Source organism: Adiantum capillus-veneris, chromosome 11 (assembly GCF_014529385.1).
Source record: "Adiantum capillus-veneris isolate H3 chromosome 11, ASM1452938v2, whole genome shotgun sequence".
Taxonomy (NCBI): Eukaryota; Viridiplantae; Streptophyta; class Polypodiopsida; order Polypodiales; family Pteridaceae; genus Adiantum; species Adiantum capillus-veneris.
In genome coordinates this window covers 50,751,683-50,774,744 of record NC_140941.1, presented here as the reverse complement: position 1 = coordinate 50,774,744, position 23,062 = coordinate 50,751,683, and the positions used below count along the sequence as shown (strand labels likewise).

General features: G+C 40.1%; 1 protein-coding gene across 1 annotated transcript; it reads left to right on the top strand.

The window, feature by feature from the left end:
• Positions 1 to 2,831: 2,831 nt before the first annotated feature.
• On the top strand, positions 2,832 to 22,155 carry LOC147447226 (GABA transporter 1-like). Its single transcript, XM_086524281.1, has 7 exons — positions 2,832 to 3,268; positions 10,063 to 10,293; positions 11,843 to 11,940; positions 12,047 to 12,236; positions 14,135 to 14,265; positions 19,883 to 20,119; positions 21,653 to 22,155. Exons 1-7 carry the CDS (start codon positions 3,172 to 3,174, stop codon positions 22,037 to 22,039), a joined length of 1,371 nt encoding a protein of 456 aa, XP_086380407.1. The 5' UTR covers positions 2,832 to 3,171; the 3' UTR covers positions 22,040 to 22,155.
• The last annotated feature ends 907 nt before the right edge of the window (positions 22,156 to 23,062 follow it).

Genomic DNA, 23,062 nt, shown 5'->3' with positions numbered 1-23,062 from the left:
ATACAAGCTTTGTGTTCCTTGTGACCTAGGTGATGCAATGAATATGGAAAGCTTCATGCATCACGAGCATAACATAGACTTTGTAGAAAGCATTAACCATCCCCAGCCTGTGTCCCAAGGCCTCAAACACCTTCAAAGGTGGAGAGAGCTAGCAAGGAATGAGGGTAGGGAAGAGGAAGAAAAAGCATTCATAGGAGAAAGAAATAATTTCTCACTTATCATCACTCTTCTTCCTGGCATACATAATAGCATAGTAATGAAGATGGAGAAGATGGAAAGCTTAAGCATTGAAGCATGGCTCTTGGTTGGATTTGCATTCCATAGCCAAGAGTGTTGGTGCAGGCTCTCAACTTCCCTACTAGCTTGGAGAAGGAGATGGAGCTCTTGCACTTGCAACTCACACAATGAGAGAGAGAGAGAGAGAGAGAGAGAGAGAGAGAGAGAGAGAGATTGGAGGGGGCGGGGGGAAGGGAGAGTATAGCCCTCCAAGCTAGCCCACTACTTGCTTTGATCGACCCCCCTCTTCTAGCACTATCTAGCACCTTATTGGACCTCCTCAAGCTTGGCCAATCACAGGCTTAGTGCATATCAAGCAGCAAGGGTAGTCTTGGGAAAAGTGTCTCCCTTTCCCCTTTGAGAGAGAGGACTTGATAAATGCATTGACAATTGATTAAATTAACTAAATTATTATTTGACCCCTTGGGAGGCCAGCCAATATGCTTTAGACACACCATGAGGGCAACATGAAGAGGAGCTTGACAAGTGTCCAATTTTCTTTCTTTGTACCAAGCTTGTCTTGTGTGAGGGTGTGTGTGTTCTCTCTCTAGCCCCTACAATGAGGGCTCGCCCCCCCTTGTGTAGGGATATGCATTGACTTTGTGGAACACCTTACCCCCTCAAGCACCTTAGTCATGGAGCACCTTAGCACTTTAGGCATTAAGCACCTCAAGAACTTTAGTCAGCAAGCACCTCAAGCTTGGGCCGGGTTCCCACCTCAAGCTCAGCCCTAGCTTGCCTAAGGTCATAGGACTTTTAACACTAACCTTTGGAGGTCTTAATGAAGCTAACCCGAACGTCTTTAAGCTCCATTAGCTCATCTTTCTCTTTGACATACCATCTCTCATTTGAACCCTTTACCATTGGCCCCGTGTTGAGATAGATCTGTAAGCACATATCTATATTTTAATCCTTGTTCTCGTTTATTCTCCCACATTAAATGATAAGTTTTATATGAGAAAATCATTTGGGCTGGTTAGATAGTAGATTTTATGACACTAGAAGTTTTCTCTATTGATTTGTACGTTGGTATCGTGAACGACAAAGTCTCATGTTTAACTCAATATGTGCTCTCTTCCTTGTTTGGTTCTCATCTCAATGTTTACCAACATATTGGGACCGTTATGCACATAAAACTCACTGGCTTAGGGGAGATCTTTTTTCTCAACATGAAAAAACCATAGAATTTTTTGTTAGAAAATGGTGGTCATGTTTGTATGGTTCAAGCTCTTTATGCTTGTCTCCTTACTTGGAATACATCTTTGTGTTTATCAACACCATCAATCATGTATGAGAATAATGATCTCTTTGGCCGTTTGAGAGTGAAATGTGCATAACAACTATGCACCCACCTCAAAGGTTAGCACATAGACCCTAAACAGCAGAAGATGTTTTTCTCAACATATAAAAATTATAGATTTTTTTTTTATGGAAATCAAAAATTCTAAAGTGAGAATTGGGATTTTCCCATTTTAACTAATATGGTGTTGTATGTAGAAAATGAGTGATTTTGAGTTGTATCTTGCATTGTTTCACTATAGGCAAGATAACCAATCAATGGATTGTTTTGATAAAAAGAGAAGTATCTTCCATGCCAACTGGTGTGAAGGTTCTAGCAAGAGGTATTGGTCCATATAGATGCTCGCAATACAGAATGGCTATTGAGCCCCTCAACCTTGGACTGCATAGTTTTAGAAACATATACAACAAGAGCCCCAAATGAATTTTTGAACAGAGAATGTGTGACTTTTGGGTTGAGACAAGCAAGCATGTGAAGAATTTCTAACCAAGTTGGGTTTCTAGTAGACTTCGCCCTTAATAGTATATATATAACATGATATGCATTAACTTGCCGAAGCATTGTCGCGGAATATAGAGAGATGGATATGGTTCGCCCTTAATAGTATATATATAACATGATATGCATTAACTTGTCGAAGCATTGTCGTGGAATATAGAGAGATGGATATGGTTCGCTATAGTGCTATTTGTCACCTCGATTATGTAACTTGCTCACAATACTAGTCCTATAGACTTAATTGATGCCCATTACATAAAGTATGGTCTTTTTGAAAGGTCTTTTTTTACCTAATGTGGATTAAGTAGTCAAGGCTTATGGTAGCCTCTTGCTCTCAGTTTCTAGATTAGGAAAGAATCCACAAACTTTCTCGTCATGTTAAGCATGAATGGGAACATCAATGCATGTATCAAGGCTACCATATTAAATTGATAGAGATTCTAAAGACAAGAGTGCTTTTTTATATTAAGAGGAATCCTTTATGTCTTTTCATTGGATTGTGCATACAAAACTCATTAGCAACTCTAAGGCATGATTATTGCATTGATCTTAGAGTCGTTCAAATGTAGAGTTATTCCATTGTCCTAGCGGACTAAAAGTGTCGAGGAGTGGGGCGGTGGCAGCTTCTGATGGGGTGGGCCGTGTCAGAGAATCTCTCTTCTACGAGGTCTTAAGAGTAATTCACCCTAGGTTTTTGCTATTATTTTATAGGCGAGATTGTATATGCAAGGTGTTGAGAGTAATTCACCCTAAGCTGTTGAATATATTCTTAATAGGCATGATTATGTGTTTAATCTCCAAGTGTGGTTTTTGGTTTGTTCCAAATTTTTGTTTAACAATTTAGTAGACAAGATGATGCACACGATGTCATGCTTGTGTTGTGTTCCTCATTGGAAGGTGCCTTTGGAAAAGCAAGAATGGACACTGTAACCTACATCAAAGCTATATCAAACCGTGGATGTGATTACTTCTTTGTAGAGGCTTCTTTCTAAGGTTTTCCCTTTGTGTACTCTATAAAAGGCGGCCATTGGAAGGAGGGGCTTTTTTTTAAAGGTTGGCGTGTTTCTATATGTGTGCGTCAAGAGAGAGTGAAGGAAATGGAAGACGTGGAAATGGAAGTGGGGAAAGCCCAGGACTCTTCAGCGATGAGTGAGAGCGCTCTGCCATCCTTGCCGCACCCCGGCCCTTCTAAAGGTACCTAACTCAGAGAGAGAGAGAGAGAGAGAGAGAGAGAGAGAGAGAGTTTTAGCGTCCTCTAAGGTCAAATATGGTCGATCTATAGGGCCAACTGAAACAGTGGCACGCGCTATGCAATGACTGACAGGGTGGCAAGTTTGTGTGTGTGAGAGAGAGAGAGAGAGAGAGAGAGATAGAGAGACGTTGGTTTGTATACACACATACACGTCACAAGAAGATCTAGAAATTTTCTCATGTAGGAAAACGGAGTCTTTCTCAGTGTTTTTCATACAATGCACAACATCATGAGCTTTTGCTCGAGAGGCACCGCATACCTAACTAGGTACGATTGGGGGCAGGAGACCACTGGCCCCAGTCGTACCTAGCTAGGTATGCGGCGCCTCCCTCACAGAAGCTCATCATGTTGAGGTAAGTCACAATGTGGGAAATATTGCGAGAATTTGTTCAAAAATTCTTGTGCACACTTAAGTGCCGTATCAAACCTTATCCACCACAACCCCCAAAACCAAAGAAAAACATCATGGCTTTCAAGACATAACTATTACCTTTTTCTACATCCCAATTTTTATATCAGTACATTTGGTGTGAAAAAAGTTAATAGTAATAAAAAAGAATCATATCACAAATGAACGGAAACAGCTAGCTTTACGAAGATTATCCAAGAAATCAAGGAGGCAATTGTTGCCATTGGGAAACGAAAGAACTCTAAAGAGTGGAATTAGGCAATTGGCGCTACGATGGCTGACTTGCATGTTTGAGTGGTTGGGGTCTTACTCATGTTAGGTGTGCTCCCTAGGTAGCTAGTCTTTGTTTTGGTATCCCTATGTTTGTGGTGGGGTGGCCCCCCTCTCAGCCGATGTATTGCAAATGGTGTTGTGGTGTTTGGGAGACGCCATGGCCCGGTATGAGCATGGCTTCAATCTGTAAATCTTTGTGGTTATTTCTAATATATTACACTCACTATTGTGAGTTCTGCAAAAAAACCAAAAAATAGAGAAGTATCTTCTTAGTATGTGCTAAGAAGATCGTGGGGCATAAGTTTATTAGGAGGAATCTCTATGATAAAACCCCCAAGTTAGGGACAAACAAAATTGGAACAGCCACGCTCACAGTGTGATGCATCTTTTGAGGTGGAACCATGCACGATTGAGAGCTTTTCATCTGTACTATCAATCGACATCTTTGATAGGGTGTGGGATAGTTGATAGAGAAAAGGCGACACGGAATTGGGTTTCACCACGTAAAAAATAGGAGGACATAACCCTAATGATGAAAAAGGACACTCACGGGCAAAATTTGAACCCTCGTCTCAACGATGAGATGGATTGCCCCTGGACCCTGGACCTTGATAGTTTTAGAAACATATACAACAAGAGCCCCAAATGAATTTTTGAACAGAGAATGTGTGACTTTTGGGTTGAGAAAAGCAAGAATGTGAAGAATTTCTAAGCAAGTTGGGTTTCTAGTAGACTTTGGCACGTCGAACATGACATGATATGCATTAACTTGTCGAAGCATTGTCGTAGAATATACAGGGATGGATATGGTTCTCTATAGTGCTATTTGTCACCTCAGATGATGTAACTTGCTCACAATACTAGTTCTATAGACTGAATTGACTCCCATTACATAAAATATGGTCTCTTTGAAAGGATTTTTTTAACCTAATGTGGATTAAGTAGTCAAGGCGTATGGTAACTTGTTGCTGTCAGTTTTTAGATTAGGAAACAAGTCACAAACCTTCTCGTTATGTTAAGCATGAATGGGAACATCAATGCATGTATCAAGGCTACCATATTAAATTTATAGAGATTCCAAAGACAAGAGTGCTTTTTTTTATTAAGAGGAATCCTTTATGTCTTTTCATTGAATTATGTATACAAAACTCATTAGCAACTCTAAGACATGATTATTTCAGTGATCTTAGAGTACACAAGAAGTTTTAGACAAATTCTCACAATAATTCCCACATTGTGACTTACCTCAACATCATGAGCTCTTGTGAGGGAGGCATCGCATACCTAGCTAGGTACGATTTGGGGCAGGGGACCACCGGCCCGGTTGGGGGGCCGGTGGTCTCCTGCCCCCAATCATACCTGTTGGAATTTGGGTTGCAAAGAAACACACCACCGGGCCGGTGGTCTCCTGCCCCCAATCATACCTGTTGGAATTTGGGTTGCAGAGAAACACACACAGCTTGGAGAAAACGAAGGAAGCTCAAGGCACACAATAGAGAGTGTGTTACTTAGTGTGCAATGGAAAGATAGATAGCCCTAGAGTGATGGGCGTATATACAATGCATGGAGGAAAAAACCTCCTGAAGAGAGAAAAAATGCCCTAGCGGTCCTAGTGTGTTCACACACATCACTACCACATGTATATGGTAACAAATCCCCCCTGGAGTGATGCGGTGAACAAGAGCTAGCACATGAGTAAAGGGAAGTGCCATGCCCTGAGGCCGGGATCAGTCCACAAAGGGGAGTAAGCCCAAAGCTTTGCGGAAAGCTTCAAGCTTTTTACGAGACAATGCCTTTGTGAAAATATCTGCAAGGTGTTGGGGTATAAAGCCCAATGTGGTCGCCCAGGTAAGTGGGCGGGCCGCTAGGTATGTACACATATTCTTTTGTTAAAACCTAATAAGAACTCACTATGCTCTATACATTACAGTAGAGCAAGTTCACCATATCGTCGTGCTCTTCTTCTCGCACTCTCTCTCGCGTCGCACTTCCGCTCGTACTCCTTCAACTGGTATCAGAGCTCAGATCGAGGCTCGGGGCAGCATTGCAGGAAGCTAGAGTCACCTGCTCAGATTGGAGTGAGATTTGACAAGCGAAGACACGGCCCCAAATCCTGTGGGAGCACCTGAAGGCCTTGGTGTTCTCAGAATTTCATTTTGAGGTCATCTCGGCCACCGTTCAGCTTCGACAAAGTTCTGCGCAAGCCATTTTCGACTACGTGGTCTCGGCGGGTGCAGATCCGACTCTGCAAATTTGGGGTTTTGGCCTACAAATGCAAGTGCTGAGGATATCAGCACTTCCAGAGTGTTGATTTGTGGTTGTCTACACAACGAAGGACGGCTCACAGTTCTTGGAGGCATGTCACATACGACACGGGCGCACCTACACACGAACTGTAGGCAACATCCACTAGTTCATCAGGTAGCTTGTGTTTGCTGCTTGATATTCTAGATTTCATCCTGACATTGCAGGTACTTCCACATGGGATGTATTGTCAAAGATGATGTATATCTGTTGAGGATTTGCTGGCTGTGAGTCACGCAGCAAACAATTGCCGCAGCGATTACAGCATACAGTGGAAAATTTATGGATGTATGACTTTGTGGGAAGTCTATGTACTATCAGATTTACTGCAGCCTTTGTTGAGGGTCGAGTGAGGTTTTATTGAGCTGGGGGATTTTCGAATGTTGAGATCCTTTCGGTGATACAGGTCTTGGAGCGATCCCTCGAGCACCCTTAGATAGGCAGCTAGGATGTATTGACTGTGAGTTAGACAGTTGGGATTGCATCTTTGCTTTATTGTCGTTGAGGCATTGTCGCAGTCTATGCTTACAGGACAGTGACAGGACAGTGAGAGACAGTACAGGTGCAGGACAGGTTTACCCACAGCTTACAGTGTTAGAGAGACATTGGTTTTTTGAGTTGTTTTTGGTTTGTTTTTTAGTACACCAGATCCATTTTACAAAGGAGACTTTGCCGAAATTTCTGCAGAATTTGAAGCTTTCTTGGTTCATTTGACAGGTTGATATTGGTTCAGAGGTCAGTTTACAGGGGAAACTCTGTCGAATTTTTCCCAGGAAAGTAAACTACTGTGAAGCGTAGTTATGGCTGGATCACAGGACACTACTCTTTACAATATCAAGAAGCTGGATGGAACCAATTTCCCATTGTGGAAGAAGCAGATTTGGTACGTATTGGTACAAAAGAAGCAGATAAAACCATAAAGCTCAAGGGGATAAAACCAGAAGATATGGACGAAGATGAATGGAGCGAAATGGATGAATTGGCACTTTCTACCATTATGCTGACTTTGGCAGAAAACGTTTACTTCAATGTAGCAGACGAGATGTCGGCTTATGAAGCATGGACAAAGCTGAGTGATCTTTATGAGAAGCAGAGTGCAGCTTCACAGGTATACTGGCTTAAGAAGCTTGTTGACTTGAAGATGAAAGAAGGGACACCTATGTCCAATCATCTGAATGAATTCAACACCATCTACAGTCAGATGTCAGCTCAAGGTGTCAAGTTTGATGAACCTATTAGAGATATGTTTCTATTGATCACATTACCGGAAAGTTCGGACACTTTTCACACAACTTTGAGTAATTCTGCACCTCCAGATTGTTTGACCATAGCAGGTGTAGAAGGCAATCTACTTACTGAAGAAACCAACAGAAAGACAATGGACAAAGGCAAAGAAATAGCCTTAGTTGTCAGGGGAAGGACCAAAGAAAAGGACAAAGGTGGAAAGAGGAATCAGTCTCGTAGCAAGTCCGGCAGTGCTAAAGGCAAAAGTGACATAGAATGCTACCATTGTGGCAAGAAGGGTCACATGAAAAGAGACTGCAGAGAATGGAAAGCAGAAAAAGGCAAAGAGAAAGCTGAAGACCATGGTGAGAAGAACAAGTCTTCAGTGAATATTCAAGAAATAAATGTGACAAACACTGTTGCAGAGGATGACAGTCTAATGTCAGGAGACATCTACTTCTTGAAGAATACAATGGACTCAGCTCTTCTTACATCATCTGATGGAAATGCACTGAGTGACTGGATTATAGACTCAGGGGCATCACTTCATGTGTCTCCAAACAAGGAGTGGTTTACCTCTTATGTGACCACTAAAGATCATGTTCGGCTAGGCAATGGGCAGACATGTGAGATCTTAGGTGTTGGAGATGTTCAATTGAAGTTTCAGAATGGCTCTTCTTTCGCGCTGAAGAATGTGAGACATGTTCCCGCAATTACAAAGAGCTTGATCAGCACAGGTTTACTTGATGATGCTGGCTACGTCACCACTTTTGGACATAACATGTGGAAGATATTCAAGTATTCTATGACAGTAGCACATGGAGTAAAGTCTGGAGGACTTTACATGATTTATGTATCAAATGTCTCTAAAAATGTAATCAATGTAACCAAGCAGCCGAACGTTTCTTTGTGGCATAGCCGGTTATGACATATGTCCAAGAAGGGAATGGAAATCTTGTCTCGTTCTGGTTATTTGCCTGGCTTTTCATTTAATGATTTTGAATTCTGTGAACATTGTCTGTATGGTAAGCAAACACAGCAGCCACATAAGCATAGAAGCAATAGAAGAGATACACAGTTGGCACTTGTTCATAGTGATTTGTGTGGACCTATGCCTAACCTATCTCTAGGGGGAGCTTCTTACTTTATGAAATTTATAGATGATTACTCGAGGAAAGTATGGGTTTACTTTCTCAAGCACAAGGATGAAGCGTTGAGTGTTTTCAAAACGTTTGTGACACTTGTGGAGAATCAGAGTGGCAAGAAGCTTAAATGCTTACCTAACTGAGAGAGAGAGAGAGAGAGAGAGAGAGAGAGAGAGAGAGTGTGTGTGTTTTAGCGTCACAAGAAGATTTAGAAATTTTCTCATACAGTAGGAAAACCGAGTCTTTCTCAATGCTTTTCATACAATGCGCAACATCATAAGCTTCTGTGAGGGAGGCATCGCATACCTAGCTAGGTACGATTGGGGGCAGGGACCGTCGGGCAAGTGAGGGAGGCGCCGCATACCTAGCTAGGTACCGCTTGCCTGGCGGTCCGCTGCCCCCAATTGTACCTAGCTAGGTATGCGGCGCCTCCCTCACAGAAGCTCATGATGTTGAGGTAAGTCACAATGTGGAAAATATTGTGAGAATTTGTCCAAAACTTCTTGTGCGTCCTCTAAGGTCAAATATGGTCGATCTATAGGACCAACTGAAACATGTGGCACGCTCTATGTTGAGCTTCTCGATGACTGGCACTGGATATGAGGGTGGCAACTTTGTGTGTGTGTGTGTGTGTGTGTGTGTGTGTGTGTGTGTGTGTGTGTGAGAGAGAGAGAGAGAGAGACTGGTTTGTGTGTGTGTGTGTGTGTGTGTGTGTGTGTGTGTGTGTGTGTGTGTGTGTGTGTGTGTGTGTGTGTGTGTGTGTGAGAGAGAGAGAGAGAGAGAGAGAGAGAGAGACTGGTTTGTATACACACATACACGCCCAAGTGTCATATCAAACCTTATCCACCACAACCCCCAAAACCAAAAAAAAACATCATGGCTTTCAAGACATACGTATTAACTTTTTCTAGATCCCAATTTTTCTATCACTACATTTGGTGTGAAAAAAGTTAATAGTAAGAAAAAAGAATCATATCACAAATGAACGGTCTCTCAAAATAAGGCATGTGGAAACGGACGTTGGCATTGAGAGAGATAGAGAGAGAAGAGAAGAGAAGAAGAAGAGAGATTATAGAGGGAAAAAAATAAAATATACCTTTGAAAATTTGAAGGGTACTTCGACCAGCTGAAAACTCCTCAGCATGCACCCTAAGCCCTCCCTTTTTGTGGAAAGACAATGCCAATAAGAGTGCAAATGATAGAATGGGGCATTCTGGTCTCATGTACATCATGTTGGTCAGATTGATTGCTACAATGTATAAATGTAGAGTGCTAACTTGTGATTTAGTACATGCAATCCACTTTTATGTCACATAAACATGCATAATTTAATTTAAAATTATTGATAATTTTAGATCAAATATACTTCACATGCTTGCAGGCACTTGGCTACATGCTGGTTACCATCTTACCACGGGTACAGCAGGAGCTTCAACACCAAATTTACCTGCTGCATTAGCAGGACTTGGATGGGGTCCAGGAGTTTTTTTCCTCACTATGTTTGCAATAGCCTCATATTATGCATATTACCTCTTGATTCTTATTCTTGACCGTTTTGAAAAGACGGGGAGACGTTATCAACACTATGGTGAAGTGAGTAAGGAGCTTATAGGTGTGTATACATTTCGATCTCTAGAGTTGAATTAAGTGGTTCAAATAAGTGATTTTTAGGAGTTTTTTATATCAAAACAGCATAAAAGAGTTTTGAAAAGTATCATAAAGCATGGAAAAGGATAGGGATTACTTTGGCTGGATAGGCCCTGAGCTACTTCAATTTCCCCAAACTAGAAGTTATCATGAAGCACGGTTTATTTTTTATAATTAGAGCCATTTCTATTCCATAATACTTCATTCAAATTTTTAAAATACAAAAACAAAAAACGTTGTCAAAACTAGAAAAGGCTCTTCAAAAGGCTCTAAAACATTGGGACCCATCCTTTGATTGGCTCCTCTATCCTATATGGTTGTCGCTTGCCAAGGAGTGCTTGCTTTTATCTGAAACTTCCATTCATCTTTTTCTCCATGAAATCCATGACGCTAGCTTTGAGCACATATGCTTCAAGGCTTAAGCATAAAGACTGCCCTTCATCATGGGGTCATGCTACCAAAATTTGCAAATGGATGCAGACGACGTAGAAGATTCTCTTTTTTAGGAATGATTTGGTTTTGGAGAAGAAATCAAAACCATGCAATTTTGGTATGCATGCAAGTTACCAGAGACTGCTATTTGAAGTAAATCTAGAAATCTCGGAACCTTTGGGTCTTTAAGAGAAACTTTATGGTAGCTTAATTCAATGATATCGTGTGTGAAGCTTTGAGCTCATATTCTTTATAGGGTCAAGAGTAAGGTCTCTTGAGCAATTCAAAGAACAAGAAACATGTGTTAAGTTGCCTTGGCAGCTCGAGTGGTGCCTATTGGGAGACTGATCTTCGGATAAAGAAAAATCAAGGTCTCTTGCTTATGAATTACTCATTCTCTTTTTGGAATTGTTGTCCCCTCAAGGCACATGTAGTGCTTGAGATTTATTGTAATCCTAGTAATACGATTTATGAAGGGAAGATGGCATGTATAATGAATTATACATGACAATTAATTATGCGAGATCCCTTAAGAAGTGTTGGGGCTTGATCTTTCTCATTAATTTCAAAACAAAATATTACACATAATTTGGAAATTGTTTCTCTTGATCATGCAAAACAATGTTCCTAATCGCAAAGTTGCATACCCATAGAGATGCTCAGATTACTTTAATATTGGCACAAATGATGCAGATAATTATCAAAAAATTCTATAAATCATTAGTGTTCTTATTTTCTAATACCAAAAGTCAGAAAAATCTATAAATCATTAGTGTTCTTGTTTTTTAAGCTATATCTGTTAATTACAAGCTGTCAACTTCAAAAATCAAGATACTCAACCTAGCTTGAGTTGTTTGTTCTACATAATCTTTCAAGCAAATTTGCTACTAAAATTGTTTACTTAAACCACTCTGATTTACGATTACTATTTCGTCTCTAACTAAAGACAAGATTGGTACTCGCAAAACTACAAAATTCTCCAAAAAAGAGCTTCTTAATATCATTAGAAATTATTTCGTTTTAATCGAGATATTTTATTTCATGCATTGTTGAGTTTGTGATTTACAACGCTTTATCTCTAGGAAGAAGATGGACTATTTATGCAGTAGCTCCCTTACAGTTTGTGGTTTGCTTCACCACAGTCGTCTCATTTGTACTTCTTGGGGGACAAAGCTTGAAGGCAACACCTCATCTCTCATCATTTCTTGTAAAATCAAACATATGAAAGCATATGATCTACCATGAAGGTGATAGGATCATCTAACATGTGGGTTGTTCTTGTGTAGGCAATATGTTATGACTATTCTCAGCCCTCTATGAGCTTAAGGCTACCAATGTTTATTGTCATATTCGGCATTGCATCAACTATCTTGTCACAAACACCAACATTCCATTCTTTGCGGCACCTCAACTTGGTTTCATTTGTCTCCTCATTGGCATATGCAGCAATTGTTGTCAGTGGATCGATCATTGCACGTAAGATCACCTTGCATTCCTCTTTACATCACAACTCCAATTTATATATGAAAGGAAACTTGTCATAAATCATGAAAAAAAAAAATCTCTAGGTTGTGGTCAATCATATCATTTGGAAAATGAATTGCTCCTTACAGATATATATCCCATAATTTGGACTTGAGTTTGTCACACCTCATCTACAATGGAGATTAGCCACAGGCTTGTTTTCTTTTCTCTAGAATTAGCATTGTAGATTATAAAATAGGCTCTACTATAGTAACCAACTATTGCCAACTCAATAAAGGGTCACTAAACCTTGATGCCTCCACATACAACCATCACATTTCAAGTCCATGCTCAACAATGAAAGATTCCAAGCATGCCCCTACCAAGGATCCACATTTTCAAGCTCAAATCTATAACTATCAATGAGTGAATGTGGCCTTTCTAATTGTGTGAACATTGGGCTTGTTTTTCTTGATAAGCTATTGGACGAACAAGATTCTTGGCTTTAAACGTAGGTTCTATACTCATGTAAATGAATACACCGTGTATTTATTAAGCATTCCACATAAATCAATGATTGTGGGAGAAGATCTCTCTCTCTCTCTCTCTCTCTCTCTCTCTCTCTCTCTCTCTCTCTCTCTCTCTCTCTCTTCTATATGTGCTTGTCCATGCAGGTACAAACACATATAATGTAGGCACCCATGCATACATGCTTTAAGAACCAATGGGTAGAATCTAGTTGACAAGCATGAAGTGTGCTAGATGGGAGGATCTCCATAAGGTCTCTTTCTTGGCACATGTGGGAGAAGCGTGCTTGATCTAGGAAGGATCTACTAATGCAATTAATGTGGACATATTAGGTAAACAAGAGTTGATTTAGCGTTAGACAGACTCTATGAAATATGTGCCTTCTTGATGTCTAGTGCTACTTACTCATGATGGAAGCTAGGTTACAAAGTCTAGAATTCTGCTTAAGACACATCTTCATTAAAGAAAAATCCTTCTTTTTTCTTCAGCATGTATGTCAGAAAGGATCAAGACCTTTTGTTTAACCCCATATACATGAGTCATTATAAGATATTAGAATTGAACCCTTGTCGACGATCACAATTGGACACACTGCAAATAGCACAGCAAATGTAATTGAGAATATAGACACAATTACAAGAATCTAAAGCACAAAATTGACTAAAAACAATGAAAACTAGTAAGATCATCAAAGGGCTTAAGTTCATGACAAGGATTAATGTCAATCAAGGTGAAAGGGGGGAAATGGTGTTCTCCTATTGACTGTTTTATGTTTCTTATAAGATAAGGTTAAAGCATAGGTCTCTTCTGGCTATCTTTGTTGATCTTGTATGGGAAATTGTAGAACGAATGTCCCTCTCTTGCATAAGAACAGGAATGTTGTGTACACATCATGAATGAGTCCTACTAGGTTTAACATCATTAGGCACATTTTTCTTGAGAATGTTTGAGATTTTTTGCATACATTCTGAAAGCTTTTATAGGCACATTTATCAATTACGCAAACGCGATTTCTTCTTAAATCTCTCTATATTCGGAGAGGCTCCCTTAATATTGCTTTCTTTACGATTGAAATTTCAACAAGGTGCAGTATCCAATTTTCAATTAAATTAACAAAATTTTGGATTTTTTTTAGCTTTGCCAACTTTGCATTGAAACTAGCATTACAATTTATTATACATGAAATTTTTCAATGATACCTTCTCTTACCATTTTGTGCATTGTAATTTGTGCTTAATTGAGTTTGATACCGATTGTGAGTTTTTTTTTAAAAGAAACTTACAATGGTGAGTGGATTATATTAAGGTGCCAGATATTTCTAATGAAACAAGTTAATAGAGGAATTTAAAACCCTAACAAAGTGTTGGTTGCTTTGTTTACAGACTATTCCAAGGATAAGCCAATAGCTGTTTATAGTGTGCTAGGGAGTAACAGAGCGAGAGTAATGAATGCCTTCAATGCTCTTTCAATCCTTTCAACAATGTTTGGTAATGCTTTGGTTGTTGAGACTCAAGTAAGTAGACTTGTATTATTTCTAAGTTTTTCTAATGCATAATAATCTTAATGATACACATAATAGTCTTAATGACCACCCAAACTTGCGTTTAAATTGTCAATGTGCACTCGACCATCTCTCTTTATATAGATACAAAAAGTCGACCATCTCTCTTTATATAGATACAAAAAGTCTGGTCTTTTCATTTTCTAAACTCACCATTCACTTATGGACTTAAGATGTTTTGCAAGGCTTTTTAATTTTTCGAGATTGGAGAGACCTAACTGCATTTAAATTATCAAAAAAATCGACACACCAAAGGGCCCACAAAGGGAGGTTCTTATCCCTTCCAAATATTAGCCATGTTACATGGTCAGGGAAGGGTCATATACCATCAATCAAGAGCCACACGTAGGCATCACCGTGGCCACCTAATTTATGCACCATGTGCTGGAAACGACGGAGAGAACTCGTAGCAACTAGCTAGAAACCTCCTCTTCGGGTGACCCACCCCAAGAGGAGGATGCACTTGCGTGTCCAAGGGCAAGAGCCCTAACAACGTGAACACCAGGTGAGCACAAGGTGTCCCTCTAGAGTGTTGACCCAACGAGGGATTTGAACACACAATCGGTAGGTTGAGAGGCCAAAGCCTTATCATTAGACCAACTCTTTGGGAAAAAATTCTCAAAAATTATTGCAAATGATAATCGTAAGTGTTACTATCTATGTAATTAGAGTATTTATGATAAAAGTAGAGTTTAGAAGTAATTGGCAGTTATGTTGCAATCAGTTATGTTGCCCCTCTTATGTAATCTCAGTCGCAACCACCCCCTCCTTGCTGGCTTATATCTCACACGATCTTGGGCTTTCATGGTGGCCAATGTAAACTCGAAAACAATGTAAACTCAGGTACTCGAGTTTACTCCCCCGCTCCCTACCTCTCGGGAGGCTTGAACCCACAACGTGGGGTATGAGAGCCATTTGGTCTAACATCGCCCGCGCACGTTACTTGTAGAATGTAGACGTTTCCACGGAGTTTTGATGTGCAAATATATCAGGGCGAAAAAAAGTAAACTTGAGTATTTTTGTAAACTCGGGTATTTTACTCGAGTCGACAAAAATACTCGAGTATTTTACCCGAGTCGACAAAAATACCCGAGTTTATTTTTACGATAAGATCTACGAAGAGCGCCTAATGTCAGGGCCCAGAATTAAGGGGAGCCCTTGATCCCATCTCCCATGCCCGTGTGAGATATAGTTGAGGCCCTCCTTCAAGACTATTCAAATCCTGGAAGCGAGTAGTGGGGCACCGACGTGCTCAGGAGCGACAGGCAGAAACTAGTGCATGTCTCCCTCATGCAATCAAAGCACGAGAGAGAACCTGCTACCTCCCCTCTCTATGATCTCAGAGATTTGCCTCCGATCAGAAACCTGAGACCACTCCCACGAGCAGATCTGTCATGCCCTCCTCCAACTCTAATTTGGAGCTGCCCTCTGTCCGACGCAATGACTGCCACTTGAGAGCCTTGCTCATGCCAGGCGAGCGTAGCTTTGAGCCAAGAAGAGCTCACGAGCTAGGAGGTGGCACCAATTTCATGGGCAGCTCTTCTGCAACCTCGTCACTAGTCCCTTCGCGAACGATGGCCAATAGAGGGAGTGCCTGCTAGCATAGCGTATCCGTGCACACATTTCTCGGGGGGAGAGAGAGAAACTCTGTTGGGCCTACTCATCCTTCTCTCCGTGCCCGTGCTCCCACTCTGCACACCCATCGACGGCACCTGAGCGCAAAGAGAGAACTGATGTGTGTGATAAAGACAAGGAGAAGTTAGCGCACATGAGAGCACTCAACAAGGAAGAAAGGGAGAGATCGCAGGCAGGCTAGCCTGGGGACTAAGTGATACGGGCATTGAGGGGGTGGGAGAGACATAGATCGTGCAAAGTAATTTCAGGCGTGACAAAGTAATCTCGGGTACCCAAGATTATTTTGTACCCGAGATTGCTTCGCACCCAAGCCTCGGAACCTTGACCTCACTTTTGCGACTCTCATGTCTATCCACGAGCACTCGCGCGTTTTTTGTGATGGTATGGGATCGAGATTACTTTTATACCAAATGTGACTGAAATTAATCTCGAATATAAAAAGTTATACTCGAAATTACTTTTTGTGGTGCCAACAAATTCTACGGTGCTCAATGCTCTCACCATAGATCCCATGCCTCCATGCCTGTGTCATATATTCCTGAGGGCTTGCTAGCCACCTTTAAGACAGAAACAAAACATTATCCCTGCCATGTCACCCTCACTCTTTTCCGTCTGAGAGAGAATGTGATGTAGAACCGGGGGGGGGGGTGGTGCTACCTTGCCCAAAAGTTAAAGCTATAATTACAATAATAATAGAAACTTGCTATTATTGGCAATTGCTTTTTTTTCAATTTTGAAGAGGTAAAGAAGGGAATCTTTTGGTTTTCTTTGGAAATAAAAACAAAGCCAAGATTGGGTGCTTTATTCGGTTATTTTTCTAACATCCTGCACACATACGTACGAGCGCGCGCGAGAGAGAGAGAGAGAGAGAGAGAGAGAGAGAGAGAGAGAGAGAGAGAGAGAGAGAGAGAGAGAGAGAGAGCAACACACTTGGCGCACTTGCATTTCCATCAAGAGAGAGAGAGAGAGAGAGAGAGAGAGCGCGAAGCGACTTGGCCCACTTGTCCCCAATTCAGAGAAAGAGAATCTCTAGACAGAATCTGGATTTTTCCTCTTTCTTTATTGTGGTGCAGACATAACTCACACATACTCCTAAGGTCACTACTCAAATAGATTTTATTTTATAATTCACAGGCAAGCGATAGTTTTAGTACATTGGTTATAATAACACTTCAGAAATGCCACTGATGTGGCATTTCCAAAATAACTGGAAGCTGTACTTAGATGCTACGAGAGCTTGGGTGTGGGCGACGGGACTTCGACGCGTTAGCATAGCGTGCATCTGCACGAGAGAGAGAGAGAGAGAGAGAGAGAGAGAGAGAGAGAGAGAGAGATGGAGAGCACACATGCGTCGTTCACGTAGGTGATCGTTCACTATTGAACGGGTGACGACCGATGTAGAATTTGCACACGTGCAGACGATCGATCACAGAGTTCAGAGCTCATTATCTGATCACAACAGCATTGCAGAAGCGAGAATGAATCCGGCTGGTCCACACCAAGTCATCGTAGCTTTTGCAGGTCTGCTGCTCTCTGAATGGCCTTCATGCCATGCAAACATCGCGAACCTTTGTTGAACGTGCTGAAGGGGGGGGGGGCTCCATTACAGTGAGACCGTTGGTGATCCAATACCTTAAAGACAGGGGTGTGGCGGGGCCAGCTGATATGGCAGCTGCTTTTTGGCCGAACGTAGAGGCGAACGGCGCATGTGCGCACCATGAGAGAGAGAGAGAGAGAGAGAGAGAGAGAGAGAGAGAGAGAGAGTTGAACGGTTCTCAGCCTACCGATGGGGGGGGTAGAGTTGTTGCTCTGCCCACAGAAAGACCACCACCTACATGTGTGTGTGTGTGTGTGTGTGTGTGTGTGTGTGTGTGTGTGTGTGTGTGTGTGTGTGTGTGTGTGAGAGAGAGAGAGAGAGAGAGAGAAGGCAGCAAGAAAAGCAGTCATCACACATGTCATGCCCATGCCCGTGCAGAACCTAGCACATCAAAATTGGTCAAATATGCTATCCTCCATAATAGCACGTTGACTTTTCTTTGAATTTTACAATTGAAAGATGAAAGGATCTTGTGTTTTTATTTTTGAAAAGCCGCAGTAGGATGTGGGTGTCAATTGTGGGCAAGCCTCCCTTGTAAGGCTTGGTATACGAATCGCGACCCTTTGTTATTCACGGATCGAGACCCATCAATGCTTTGTAAGCTAGGGACATGTCACACTAGTATTGGTGGTGGTGGATTTCCACATCTCCCATCGTGACTCGGCACTACTATGGACCCCAAAGATGACAATCAAGAGAGCAATAAGGAGGATCATCGCGAATCCCTCGTGACGGGGCTTTGTATTCTTTGCGGAAGGGAGGAAGAGGGCCTCTGAGTCGTACAGATTCATTGCCAAGATTTTGAAGTCTTCTCACTTTGGTGCTCATTCACTGGCAGAGAAAATACTGTTTGGGGCAACTAGGCTTAGTCAAAACAAATCTATAAGACGGGTATGTGCTGCAAGAAGAGTTCGGCCAGGAGGCAACGTTACAAAGTCTTCAAGAATGTTGTGCCCGCTCAGTGGTGCTATATTTTATGGTCCGTAGAATGACAACCCATAGCTTATGGGAGTGGAGAGCAGCAGCGACAAACAATAGAAAAGAGATATGCTAGCTCACGGTGATGGGTAAAGGCTTTTATGTGGCAAGGTGTGTTTCCGATCAAATTGTTCAGGAGCTGATTATGAGAGGGGGCATCTAGGGAGCTTGGACACCTGAGTTCTATCCAAATGAAGACTTTATGGACTTTTGTTTGGTGTGGGTTACATTCAAGAGTTTTCCTCTATGGCTGAATGACAGTGGATTCCATTGCTATTATGTTGTGCAAGATGCTATTTATTCTAAAACTAATGCGGGTAAGATAGGGCCTAGATATAAAGGTTTGTGTTCTATGGAATATGAGTAAGCCGATCCCCAAGTTTATTGATTTGAGTATGGGCAGTTATGGCAACTTCCGACAAGAGATAGGCTTTATTTGTTTTCAAACGGCTGCTACAAATGTCATGAGGTAGAAGTTGCCTGCAACCGGAATGTGAGGAAAACTTGGAGTTGAAGAGAAAGGTTGTCAAACTATTCATGCATGTCGAACCATCTGATGGTGAGGGTAATAAAGAGACAAGAATCTCATCAACAGAGTTGGGCAAATGCCACGGCTCACGTGAAGCATGGCTTTCTATGTAACTTTTTTTGGTTTTTACTTCATTTATCAATCATAATTTGTGAGTTTGGAAAAAAAATGCCATCCAAAATATTAGTTCTACCATTTTTAATTGAGGGAGAACTGGTCTTCCTATGAAGAATTGCAAGAAGGGAAGTATTAAGAGATGGGATTTCACCAGATTGTAATGGTATTTTGGTGATTTTGCCCAAGATCAAATGTCTGCTAGGCCCATTTTCTCTAATCCATGCTCTAATAACAGAGAATGAACCGATTTTTCAGAGAAATGTTGTACAAAGCAAGGTTGGTAGCTAAACGGTGATATTTTAGAGGTATAGCCATGCTCAAATATAAGTATTTAGGGACATGAGATCATATATTTGTAAGACCATGTGCTTTACTAATGCCAAAATGGAATTTGGGCGTTTGGTTATTGATTTTAAGCACATAACATGTAAACCTCTAGTGCATGTTTGAAACCAATATTTCAAGCAAGTTTCTATTATCAATATTTTCTTTAGCTAAATTATTTTATGGCAAAGTGCTTTGGTGAAATTTTATCACCAAGATGTAATATCACACAAACATATTCTAGCATTTGAAGTATTTTTATAGATGTACATTAACTTCATTCCGTTATACTCACTTGATTGACACACTTTGATCTATGTTACTAGGGAGAAAAATCCCATACAATGTAGATGGTTGGATTATAAAACATTGCTATTGTTTTGATGTAGGCAACCATATCAAGCCCTATCAAGGATAACATGGTTAGAGGACTACATCTTTGCTATGTTGCTACTATCACAACATTTTTTTCAGTGGCCATTACTGGATATTGGGCATTTGGCAATTCATCAAATTCAAATATATTCTTGAGCATGGTATCAGATATTGGCACAACATACATACCAAGCTGGATGTTTATTCTTGGTAACTTATCCATGATTGTGCAACTCATTGCAGGATCTGTGGTAGGTAGCTTGCATACTTTTTAAACTTCTAAGAGTAGGAATATGGAAGTGTAGTAGCATTAAGTACTTAATGAAAAAAATCATAAGACACTTGATTACCACTTAGAATAGTAAAATCTCTTCGATTACATGTTTTTATGCTAAAAATTATGGCTATGAATGTTGTGGGCAATAAGGAATGCTTCATAATGACGGCTTTCACTAATAGAAAGTATTTTGTACTTCTTATTGTTTTTTTTTTTGTTTTCATTGCTATTTGTCATCATCGTATTCATTGTCGTCGCCATAGCTATTATTGTCACTATCAACTACATTGTCCATTATCTCTATTGTTGTTATTAGCTTTTTGTCATTGTTTGTTGTTGTTTTTCTTGCTCTTCCTCTTCCTCTTGTTCATGTTTTTTTTTGTTGTTATTGTTTGCATATATAGGTGGCCCATGCAGATAGGCATGTCTATAGTTGAGAAACAATAGCAGAGTGATTCTTTCTAGTTGTAGTATGCTTCATATGATTGATAATCCTAGATGGATTGTTTTTTGTTATTTTTTCTCCACAAATCTTGCTCCCTTGCCTTATTCACTACAAATCATCATTGTTAAAAAATAATTTAAGTGAACGCAAGCTTGGTATGTATGTTATGTTTCTAAACGAATATAAATAGAGATGGGATTGGAATACATTGCAAGGAAAAGACTTACTACACTAATGAAGTAAATATACTTATGACAAACCTTTAGACTCCTTGGAATCATATAGAGTAAAAGTTGCACAAAACTTGCATTTTATATACAATTCTATCAATGTAGGCAAGTTACTCTCAATAAACAGCAAAAAATAATTTTCAAAAACTTTGATGATTCATCCTAACCTAACATGAATGGTGGTAGCCTCTAACCCATATGATGCTACTCTAGGGTTAGGCTTTAATTATCTATTTGAATGCACCTTCAAAGGACAAAGAATATGGATTGTGAGGATTTATTGATGCATTAAGGTTCAACTTCCTTTCATGCAATGTTGGGGTTTGTATTCGCTTGTCAACTAGATGGTTGAGGTGGGACAATCTGTTTAAGCATGAAATAGAAGTAAATATCGTTAAGTTCTTCTATGTTCTATGGTTGAAGCGCTTAGCTTCTGTGGTTTTTGAAACAGCTATTTTTCTTGAAGGAGCTTTTGCAATTGACACAAATTAGGGAGTTCTAGTATAGATTTTATTGTGAAAAAAGCAACAAAAAGGATTTTTTTTTTTAAATATCGGGGATGAATAAATGTACAAATTCTAGCATTAAACTCATTATGAAAAAATCAATAACGATTTTTTGTAACGATAAACATTACATAATGTATAAATATAGGATAGAGGTACAGTGGCCTAGTTATTTAAGATGCATATCTAACAATGTATTATCAAAACCCAAGTTTGATAGAGCATTGACTCTATTTGGCTTTGAAGATAGAGAGAATGAGGGATGAGAGGAACTTGGGAAGGAAGAAGTAGCACGAGTCTAATGTTCTTCTTACTACTTTTGACAGCTTTATTCACAACCTACATTTGAGATCATTGATAATTGCATTCAGAAAAAAACTCACAACTATAGTCAACCAATCTTTTTCAAAATTATCCTTCGACTCATTTTACGGACATGCTTCATGATGCTCGCCACATTGTTGGCAGCAATGCTTCCCTTCTTTGGTGATTTCAATGCAATTGTTGGTGCTCTTGGATACATGCCATTAGTCTTCATATATCCCATAATTTTCTACTTGAAATTCTTTGAAGTGCCTCCTTTGTCTGTAAACTTCTCAATCCATTTAATTCTACTACTTATCTTTGCTAGTGCAACAATCATAGGCATTTTTGCATCAATAAGGCAATTTATTCTTGATGAGAACACGTTCAAGATTTTTGCCAATCTTTGATAATAAGGACAAAGTATTTTAGGGCTCAAAGTCTCAAAGTCTCCATTGTTCAAGCATACAACTTTGTAATGACAGAATTTGAAATTGTAATTATTATTTTTCGGATTTCAACTCAAAGATTTTTTGCTATTTTGGTTTAGAAAAACCTGGTGAATTTTTGGAATGTCAAGTTCTTGTTAATACAATCTACTAATTAAGGGGCCATATGACCAATTTTCTCTAGTCCTCATCCTCTACTTTCTCTCCTTTTTGAATTCCTATTAATGTGTATTTCTTAAGGCTTAGAGTGGCCACAAAAAAGAGAACAATGGAGGGAGAACATTCAAATGACACTCCTCCAAGCATGTCTAGTGTCTAATGTACAAAAGCAAAACTCGTGCCAAGATGGTCAAAAACATCTCATTAAAAAACACGATTGTTTTTTGGAAATAGTGTGAGAAATATAACCATCATCTCCATTATGCAAAGCATAAGCCAAGTTCACAAAAGTACAAGGAACAGACTCATGGTAATCACCCATAAGACAATATAACCATCAGTTCCATTCTGCTCAATATAAGCCAACTATTAAAAACAATTGACAGTAAGCAAGCTAAAAAAGCTTCATAGCACAAGTCAAATGCCAGAAGAGTGAGAATTCCTCAAAAGATAACATGCAATGGCAGCAACCAAATTGTAACCAGCGAAGCAATCACAGCAAAGTAAAGTGACCTTGTGTGTATGTGTGTGTGTGTGTGTGTGTGTGTGTGTGTGTGTGTGTGTGTGGAGGGGTGCACTATGTAATCATGTTAATATATAACCTGAGTTCGAAAGGAGGGGTTTTAAAATACAAAAAATTTAGGCAATTTAAAAGAGATACATTAAAAGAAGGGATTTTTATATTCAATTTGAAAAAAAATCCTAAAATAAAGGGTCATTTTATTCATTCATACATGTTAAAAGATGAGTTTTTTTAATACCCTGCAAACGCACGTTATATAGAGGGGTCATTGAACGATGAACCCCCTGAGGGGTGTGTGTGTG